This window comes from Rosa chinensis, chromosome 4, assembly GCF_002994745.2.
Source record: "Rosa chinensis cultivar Old Blush chromosome 4, RchiOBHm-V2, whole genome shotgun sequence".
In the NCBI taxonomy this organism is placed as follows: Eukaryota; Viridiplantae; Streptophyta; class Magnoliopsida; order Rosales; family Rosaceae; genus Rosa; species Rosa chinensis.
In genome coordinates, this window is record NC_037091.1 from 55,971,881 (window position 1) to 55,982,284 (window position 10,404).

Here is a 10,404-nt window from a genome sequence, read left to right on the forward strand (position 1 = left end):
ACATGGTACTCCATGCCAGGACCACCTAATAATTCCCCGCTTGCGGCAATGGTGGGTCGAGCCTTGGACGCAGGTTCACAGAATGGAGCCCCATGTACAATTTTTAGCTGGTCATGCATCCTTGGTACTGGCCACATACTCCATATGAAAGCCGACAAAGCATCAACACAATGGGTGTTTCTGGTTTTCTAAGCCTGCACTGTCCCGATATTTTGCTCTAAGAGCTAGGCTATCATAGAGTCATTAAACACAAACCTCTATTCCTTGTATGCCAAGGCCTACATCATAGGCAGTAAAAATGTAAACTCTGGTCACTCTATGTTGACATGATCTCCAAGCGCTGCTGAATATGAATGAGATAACCACAACCCCCCCCCCACCTGCAAGCTAGCTTGTGAGAACTGCAATGACCAATGAAAATCCTCACGCATTGAAAGAGATTCAGCTGGAATCCTAAGGAAAATTGATTAGCAATATCATCTAGTTCAAATCAATGAACTTGTTGAACTCCCCAGGGATCACATTCTTGAGAACATCAGTAAGTTTGCAGTTCTTGACTTGAGCTTCATGGTAGGGAATGCCCTGTTAGGACCATAATGTAAACTGAATCATAGAAACAGAAAATATATGGATCATATACACATTAACAAGAACCTATACTAGATCAAAATATGTAGTTAAAGATTACTGTACATAAACAGAATGAGAATTGATGCTTAGGATTGAAGGTGCTGTATCAATCCTATATCTGCAGAATTTCAAGAACAAAAGAACTTAAACACAGAAACTTACTCGATGCACTTGCATTGTCCATGACAGCCTTCCCCTGAATCCACCTTGATTTTCTCTTAGTAATGGGACTAATTTTGAGAAAGAACTCATGTTTCAGAAGGGACTGTTTGACCCTTATATAGAAGCCTTTCATAACAGTTTCATCCATAAAGAAACTGTTATTTTGCTTAACTGTTATGTCAAACTTTGAACTGCTTATCAACTGCAAATCGTTTTGAATTTGAATGGTACACAAGCTCATCCATAAACAAAATTCATTTGACAACTTGTGTATATGTAATTTAAACTCTAATCAAATTACATGTTCATACAGATATATACATATATATGTTTGCAGATCAGTATATAAACTCTAAGCAATGTCCAGTTCCATATATAAGCTATATTATAGCTTACATGCCCTCGTCATTGCAATATACATATTGGTTATCTTTGATTGTCCCGCTAATGGGTAGAGAAGTGTTATGACCTCAGTTAAGGACTTCTTAAGGTGGTTGGATATCTAAGTAATGCTGGGCATCTATCCTTGAATTCATAGAAGAGGACCGCGGGTTATACATCAGGGGAGTTATTTGATCAAGGATCGAAAGCTAGTAATGGTGAAGATGGGCAGGGGATGAAGAAGATTGTTTGTTTATCTCCTTGGAGATCAACTTCAACCTTCATTCTTCTTGACTATTTAACTAGATTGAGTTGTGGCATAGAGTTGTATCTAATTGAATACTGACTAGTTACAGCAGCAACACTAAACCAATTTGTTTTTTCGGTTGCAACACCAAACCAAATACTTGGGGCAAATTACAAGAGGTCGGTCCAGAAAATACATAAAGCTAGACTTGGTCTTTTTCAACAGCTAAAGGACCAGTTCTTATTAACTACGCGGAGACCAACTTGAAATTTTGAAGAAAATAATATTACAGAAACTACTTCTAGGTATGGACGGACCAGAAGTCGGAAAGAACATACTTTTCACTACACACCTTCATATTTTGCACTGCCCACAGCACATACTAATTTTGCTTAGACGTTCGGCACCGCACTTGGAGACACATAAGCTAAGAGCTCCACATCACTCTCAAACTTAGTCATGACTTCCTCCTCCAAGCTAATATATGCCTCAATCCCACCACCCTCTTTGGTATCCATGAAGTTCACTAGATTCTTGAACGTCAGTGCCGGCGACCCCACCCACGTAGGACTCCCCCAACCAAAATCGTTATCGTACAGAGGAAACCTGCAATAACTACTGAAGCTAATTGTAACCTGCTCGCCTTTAGCAAAACTTTTAGCATAGGTCTTGATGGAACTCAAATGCTCATCACCTTTCTGTAGTTTACTCACGTACTCATTGTCGATCTTGCTTATCACTTCTCGTATACCATGATATGGTTCTCGGGAACTTATTTGTAACGGAGCTGTCATGGCTACTCGGTAAAGGTTCCCAAAGGAATGGTGCGGCAGTGGTGGGTCGAACCTTGGCCGCAAGTTCACAGCATGAACCACCCTGTAAAACTTGTCAGCTGATCCAATATCTTTGGTAGCCTCCACAAATCGGCTCAAGATGAAAGAAGATAAGGCCTCAACACGTGAAGGGCGTGTTAAGGCCTTATGTGCTTGATCTTTTCTGAGCTCCTCTATGTTAGAGGCACTAAACACAAATCTTTTTGTGACTTTGTTTCTTGTGATACCAGTGCGCGCATCATATCCACTTAAATTCTTGGGAGGGAATAATGTGGCGGAAATGAACTGTGGATGTGCTATTTTGGGTTCACCACGGGCAGTGGCGGCCCAAATTTTGCTGAACGTGAAGTATGATAATCCATCTGCGAGCTTGTGAGAAAGGCATTGAGCAATAGCAAAACCACCACATTCAAAGATGTTGAGCTGGACGCCAAGGGCATATTTGTTTGCCACATCGTCCAGCTCAAATGGCATGAGCTTGTTGAGTTCTCCGGGTATTGGATTGTCGAGAACATCTGAGAGTTTGCAGTTCACTTTAGCTTCAAGGTAGGGTATACCATTGTCGTTGCAATCCACGTATTGGTTGCCTTGGAGTCGTCCGGCTAGCGGGTAGAAAAGGGTTAAGACTTTGGCTAAGGAGTTCTTCAGGTGGTTGGATATTTCAGTGATGTTGGGTTGAGTTTTGGCATTGAATTCATAAAAGAGAAGCAAAGGGTTATAGACCGGGGGAGATATTTGATCAAGAAATGAGAACTGATAATGGCGAAGATGGTCAGGGGTTGGAGAAGAAGGCGTGATAATCTGCTTGGAGATTACTTCAGCTTCAAACTTCATTATGCCCATCGATCTCTCCTTACTCACTCGATCGAGTGGTTGTGGCAAAATGATATATAGGATTGTTCTTCGATTTTGTTTGGTTCAGTGGTGTTTAGATTACTCCTACTTATACACATATATGCAGGGATACAAAGTCAAATTACGTGTGATTGTTGCAATTGTGTGTGCTTATTGTGTAAAAACTAAAAACGGATCCTTCTTCACATATGGTAGCCTGATGAAGTTTGACTTTGCATGTGTATATTAAACTTTAAAAGTCAAAGTTTTATACTTCATAATTTCATATACAATCCTACAATAGATCATATAAGGGTACTGTTGTCATTCACAACGCGTGAAGCCGTCAATGGCACATTTTTCTGTAGTGTTCGTTTCTTTAATCGTTGAGAGATTTACAATATACCTAAATTCGGTTTGTTTAATTATGAGCCACTTATAGTGTGCTATCCATCTAGCATGCACCAACAGCAAATTAAAAGGAGGGTGCGAACGCAACAGTGTACGTATGGAAAACGAACGTGTTTGGATCCCTAGAGGCCTTTTCGTCACAGATGACAATCAACATGGCATTTTTGTCGAAACTCAAAATAAAAGGCCGGTGGTAACGAAACTTTTAATTTTTCAAAGTTCGTTTACCAACAAGTTGAAATAGGAACTGGCCGCCGTCTCTTCTACCGGGGACATGGTCGGCCATATATAGCTGATTTCCCTGGATGACTTAATTAATTTTCTTCTTTGTTTTCTAGTTCCCACAGGGCCGGGTCGGTAGAAGTGCTGGAACTCGACCTGGAAAATTTTCTAGGGTGTTGGGCAGTAGTAGTGACTTATTGATCAAGACGTGGGTATAAATCTAAACAGGGTTGTGAAACCCATCTCCATCACTAGGACAAAGGTTCTCCCCCCCAAGGGCCGGCCCTGAGTTTTTAGGGGCTCCAGGCCAAAAGCAAAAATGGGGCTCCCTATTGTAACATAGCAATATAACAATCACAATATCATTTACCAAAATATTATATTAATTCAAATAAATAACTTAAAATTACAATAATCAGTATTTTTGTTATTGAAAAATTACCCTTCTTGCATTCTTAGTTGCAAAAGTTTCAACTAAGCTTGAATATTCAAGCTTTTCGACTAAATCTTTTTCAATTGATAACATAGCTAAACCATTCAGTCTTTCCTGTGACATAGTTGATTGAAGATAAGACTTGATCAACTTCAATTTTGAAAAGCTTCTCTCAGCAGAGGCAACAATAACCGGTATGGTTAACAAAATTCTATAAGCAATCCAAGCATTTGGGTAACAACCATTCATTTGCTTCAAGTAGTTCAATACTCCAACTGCCCCTTTTGTTTCTTTTGGTTTGACTCCTTTCAAGTAGCGCAACTCAGAAAATAGATCACTCCCATTAATGTCAGAAACATCACCATCCTTCAACAATTCTTCAAGATTCATACAATAGTTCATCAAACTATTATTATCTAAAGACTTCAACTTCTCCAAATTAAATAAAAATCTAAAAATCCAAAATCTTCCTCATACTTCTTAAATTGTTCAAACCTATTTTGAAGTGAAGAAAGAGCTTGGTCAATTATATAAAGAAAATAACCAACCTTAAATGATTCCAAAGCTGATTGGGTCACCTCTTCTTCATTGTAGCTATCATCAAATTGCTTCTTTTTCCGAAGAGTTCTCTTTCACAGAATATGGCTTCGATTTTCATCTCACTTGCAATTTTTTTAGCTATGGTCAAGGCCTCATAAAATTCAGTTTCTCTATAGTTCTGCATAAATGAAATAAACTTTTCCAATTCTTCAATAGCAACATCAATAGCTGACTTTGGGAGTCCAAGAAGTAAAGAATAAGACAAAAAAAAAACAAAGAAGTAAAGAATGACAGTATATTTGCCCTATGGGCTAGCTTGCTTTCTGCTTTTCCTTTTTTGCTCCGTTTTTGCCCCCTTCTCACCAAAAAAATATGATATATCTCCATTTTTTTTTTTAATTACATATATATATATATATAACTTAATTTGATTTCGGGGGCCCGTGAAAATTGGGGGCCATAGGCACAGGCCTGCTGGGCCTATACCCAGGGCCGGCCCTGCCCCCCCCCCCCCCGCGCCCCAAAAATGCCAATTTGCATCGCTAACTTGTGTTCTACTATGTACCAAAAAGTTAATTCCTTTGCTTGGACCCTAAATGGATCGGCATAATTCGCCTATGGACGGAAAAACTATACAGAAGAAATGAATGATAAGTTAGGCGGTAAGCTATGCACAAAGCAAAACCCATAGGCAAGCAACAAAGGATGAACAAGAGACTTTTTATAAATCTTTCACTTGTTTCCTAAGCCAATAAGCTAGTTTAGTATAGTGGTGATCATGACGAGCTTACAAAGCCAAATAGGGTTGTAAAAGCCACCTCCAACGCTAGGACAAGATCCTCTTCTTAGCCCCCAAATGCCAATTTATAAATTACCATATCTAACAACTCGTGGTCTACTCCATATCAAAAAATTAATTCATGGACCCTGAGGCCTTGTTTGGTTCACGAAAAGAAAAGTAAGTCCTTTGTCTTTCCCATGGGAAGGGAAATGAAATTTCCTAACAACTTTCCATTCCGATATTTGATAACGTAAGGAAAGTTATCAGGAAACTTGTTAAAAAGTTTGTAAATAATATAATAAAATAATATGTTGTGAATAATAAATGCAAGGAAAGAATGGGGGAAAGTGATTCCTTTGAGATTTGGAAGGAACCACTTTCCCCCTTATTTTCCATTCCTTCAGGAAACGATTTCATTTCCTTTTGCATCCTAAACGCAGGAAAGTTTCCTTTCCTAATGCTTCCTTTCCGTGAACCAAACGTGGCCTAAGAGGAATGTGTCTACCCACGTGAAAAACTACAGAAATGAAAGATGAGTAAGTTGGGCTCGTGCATGCATAAATTGAATCCATAGAAGAGGACCAAGGGCTTGTAGACTGAGAGAGATAATTGATCGAGAAAGGAGAATGGGTAATGGCGGAGATGGTTAGGTGTTAAAGAAGATAATTTGACCATCTCTTTGTGAGATTTACTTCAGTGTTAGCTTTCATCGTAAGTCTCTCCTAGTTAGCTCGATTGAGTAAGTAATTGTTCCCCAATTAATTAAGGTTGTATCTGATGTAGAACGGATAGCGATAAGGATAAAGGAACAGCTCGATCGTGAAAAGAGAAAACCCAGTTTGTTGTAAATCTGGCATTCGGTGTTAGAATTGTGATTGCTATACCTTTTATAAAAAAAAGAACGACACTATGAACAAAACACGTGGCTTTGCCATGATGTATGAGTTTTTTTCAGGCTTTCGGGATCGTTTCGGGCCTTAAAACTACAATTTACTATTTTTTAGTTTTCTAGTTTGATTTGGATTTGTCTTATTTTAACCCGTAGGATTTAGAGTTTCATTGTTAATCGCCCAAGTAGGGATGGCAAAAATCCCCAGCGGGGCGGAGCTCCATTGGATACCTGCCCCTAATGGGGGGGGGAGCATTCGGGGACAAATGGGGAATGGGGCGGGGATGGTAATGTGATCCCCATCCCCAAACCCGCTCCAATAATATATACATATATTTAACTTATATATGTTTTAATTTATTTTTTATAATATAAATCACAAATATATACATTTACTACTTTACTTTAATGGCTACACTTTTACTTTAATGGTGTTTTGATTTTTGCACTCACTGAATTATGATTTATGAATTTAATCATGTTTTAAATTTATTTGTTGTAGATTTTGATTTTAAAAAAGGTAATATGAGAAAAAATTATTTTATTTATTAAATTCTTATTGGGGATGTGGGGCGGGTTTGGAGGCTTAGTCCCCAATGGGGATGGGGACGGGGAATCCCCAATATATTTTTATTGGGGATTGGGGCGGGGATGGGGGTAGATAATGACCCCGGGGATGGGGATGGTATTGTGATCCCCATCCCCAACCCGCCCCATTGCCACCCCTACGACCAAGGGTATCTTTTCTCATATATAAGCAACCTTAAACGACTACAGAACCTATCTTATCATATTATCAATCAAATTGAGAGTTCTCTTATCTATCTTTGGTGGACTCTAAAATTCTTGTTTTAGGTTTATTGCTTGTAAATCTAGGGTTACTTTCCGACTATGTCAATATCTAATGGTCGTTTGGGTCCATATTAGTTTGTAATATATGTATGTGTATGTATGTGTGTGTGTGTGTATTATCCAGAGCGAAGCTTCGCTTTGAAATTAAAGTATGGTCACTTTTCGGTCACATATCCACATCTTGACTGTTGAGTTTTTAGGTACTAATGTATAGATCATCTCTAGTCAAATTGATGATTGTTAAGGTATCTAACTCCCTTAAACCAATGGACGAACTGAATCTGTCCAACTTGAACTGTACTAGCTTTAAGACAGTTATCAATTCCTTAACGATCATCAATTTGGCTGAAAATTTACAGAGATGATATATACATTAATACCTAGAAACTAAACGGTTGAGATGTGGATATGCGACCGAAAAATGACCCTAAACTCTAAATGCGCACTTTAATTTCAAAGCGAAGCTTCGCTTTAGATAGGATATATATATATATATATATATATATATATATATATGAAGAAACCGTGAGGTCGGGCTTTGTCTTCGAAGCCGTGAGGTTGAGTCATGAAGACATCCTCGTGGAGATGGCCATGAAGAAATGCATTAGAGACATCTAATTGAGAGATTGGCCAATCATGTTGCACAGCTAAAGATAATAGAACACGAATGGTGGTGGAGGTGGCAACAGGACTAAATGTTTCTTGGTAGTCAAGGCTGGCTTGTTGGTGAAATCATTTGGCTATCAATCTAGCTTTATGGCGTTCTATGGTGTCGTCTGCTTGTTGTTTGGTTCGGAAGACCCATTTGCAGCCCACTACGTTCTGAGAAGGGTGTGGGGGCACAAGTTGCCAAGTTCCGGTTTGATGTAATGCGGCCATTTCCTCTTGCATAGCCTTGACCTATTTAGGGTCCGTAGAAGCTTGGTGATAGGTTTGAGGCGTAGGGAAGTGAGATTTGGAAGCTAAGAAGGCACTGGAAAATGGGTATTTGGTGGTAAGGACCTTGGGTTTGAAGATGTTGTTTTTAGAGCGAGTTTGCGTAGGGTGTGAAGGAGGACCAGGTTGTGGTCGTGGTCTGCGATGTAGTTGGGGTGGAGGTGATGGTGGAGGAGGAGGCGGTGCAGGGGAAGGGGGTGGTGGAGTTGGTGGATGTGAATTAGGAGATGGTGGTGGTGGTGATTGGGGCAAATGCGGGGTTGGGGTGAAGTGTGCAGGTGGTAATGGGAGTAATGAAGGAGAAGGCAGAGCGTGTGGTGTGGGTGAGGATGTAGGAGTGAGAGTTTTAAGTGGAAAAGAGCCTTCATCAAAGGTAACATGGCGTGAGATGTAGACTTTCCCGGTTTTCGTGTCAAGGCATCTATAGCCTTTTTCATTAGTCCCATACCCAATAAAGATACAATGACAACTTCTAAAATCAAGTTTGTGGGTGGAGTAAGGCTTTAACTATGGGTAATAGGTACAACCATATGTTTTGAGGAAGGTATAATCAGGTGGGCTATTGAAAAGCCTCTAGAATGGGGAAAGAAATTGAAGGGAAGAAGATGGGAGTCTATTGATGAGATATACTGAGGTGAGAACAACCTCAGCCCAGTAGTTAAATGAGAGACCGGATTGGGCAAACAATGTGCGTGTGAGCTCAATAACATGACGGTGCTTACGTTCTGCCATTCCGTTTTGCTCCGGAGTGTGAGGACAGGAGAATTGTTGGGCAATCCCATTTTGGGAAAGAAAACTTTGAAAGGCTAAGCTCTTGTATTCACCCCATTATCAGATCGTAAGGTCTTTATTTTGGTATTGAATTGGTTTTCAACTAAGAGCTTGAACTTTTGAAATGTGCCAAACACATCAGATTTGCATTTTAATGGAAATAACCATGTAAATCGGGACCAATCGTCAATAAAAACAACATAGTATTTGTAGCTAGTAATTGATGGAATAGGAGAGGGACCCCAAACGTCAGAATGGATTAATTGCAAAGCAAATGTTGTGGTACAACTTGATTGAACAAAAGGTAACTTGGTCTTTTGACCTAATTGACAAGATGAACAAAAAGAACCACTAGAGCCAAGGACTTTAATTTGATGACTGGAATAGAGGCATTGTAGAGTTTGAGTAGATGGGTGTCCTAGACGCTGGTGCCACAAGGAAGAGGGAGCGGAAGTGAGCAATGCAACCGGTGAAGACTTGGGTTGAGACGAATGGGGTATAAACGTCCATCAGTAGGGGCTTGAAATAGTAGGTTCCCCAGTAGATCCTTAATAAAACAATGAGTAGGAGTTATTGTCACTTGACAGTTGTTGTCAGATACAAACTGATTAGCAGAAAGAAGGTTATGAGAGATATGAGGAACATGAAGGATATTGTTTAATCGAAATTAAGAGTTGGAGTCAGGGAAGGAGAAAATAGAGGAACCAGTGTTGTGTATTTGCAAACCTTGGCCATTGGCAGTGGTGACAGTGGAGGAACCATTGTAGCGATTGTGCACATTGAGATTATTCAAGTCAGCAGTGATGTGATTGGTGGCACCGCTGTTAAGGTACTAAAGAGAGCTGGATTCATCATTTGGGTCGCTGAGACCTTCAGTGAATAAGGCAGAGTGATTGTTGCGGGTGGAGCCATTGGAAGAGGAGCGTTGAGAAGAGAAGCGGGCAGGAGGAGTGCGACTTTGGTAGGAATGGTTCCAACGATGAAAACACTCATGAGCTCTGTGGTTGTTCAGTCCACAAATCTGACAACGAGGCCTGGGGCGATTGTGAAGGTTAGGATTTGGTGGAAAAGGAGGAGTGGGTAGCAGAGGAAGAGTGGGATTTTCAGGGTCATAGCGAGGAGGAGCAGATGGAGGTGGAGGTCGTGGGAGAGGGTTGTGGCGAAAGTGAGAGTAAGGGCCACGGGTATTGCGGCGTGGTCTGGTGGAAGTGGTGGCAACAAAGGCTTGAGTGGGTGGGATGGGCAGAAAGTTGTGATTTTGAATGTTTTGTTGCTCCAAGTCGATTTCATGGCTGAGTAGTGAGTAGAAGGCCATGAAGCTCATCAGCTAACACTGGTTCTGCGCGCACACAGATAGAGGTGCTGAAAGATTCATACTCATGGGGGAGTCCTTGGAGGATGTGAGCAACAAGGTCTGTGTCATCAAGTGGTGCAGTGGTGCACTAGCAGCGGCTAAAGAGTTGCTCACGGCTTTGACTTGTT

General features: G+C 40.4%; 1 protein-coding gene across 1 annotated transcript; it reads right to left on the reverse strand.

The window, feature by feature from the left end:
* Window positions 1-1,530: 1,530 nt before the first annotated feature.
* Window positions 1,531-3,153, reverse strand: LOC112195959 (stemmadenine O-acetyltransferase). Its single transcript, XM_024336202.2, has one exon. It carries the CDS (start codon window positions 3,094-3,096, stop codon window positions 1,813-1,815), a length of 1,284 nt encoding a protein of 427 aa, XP_024191970.1. The 5' UTR covers window positions 3,097-3,153; the 3' UTR covers window positions 1,531-1,812.
* Window positions 3,154-10,404: the final 7,251 nt, after the last annotated feature.

Bases quoted from the DNA above. Each gene is read 5' to 3' on its own strand.
- LOC112195959 (XM_024336202.2), bottom strand. From the start codon at position 3,096: ATGGGCATAATGAAGTTTGAAGCTGAAGTAATCTCCAAGCAGATTATC.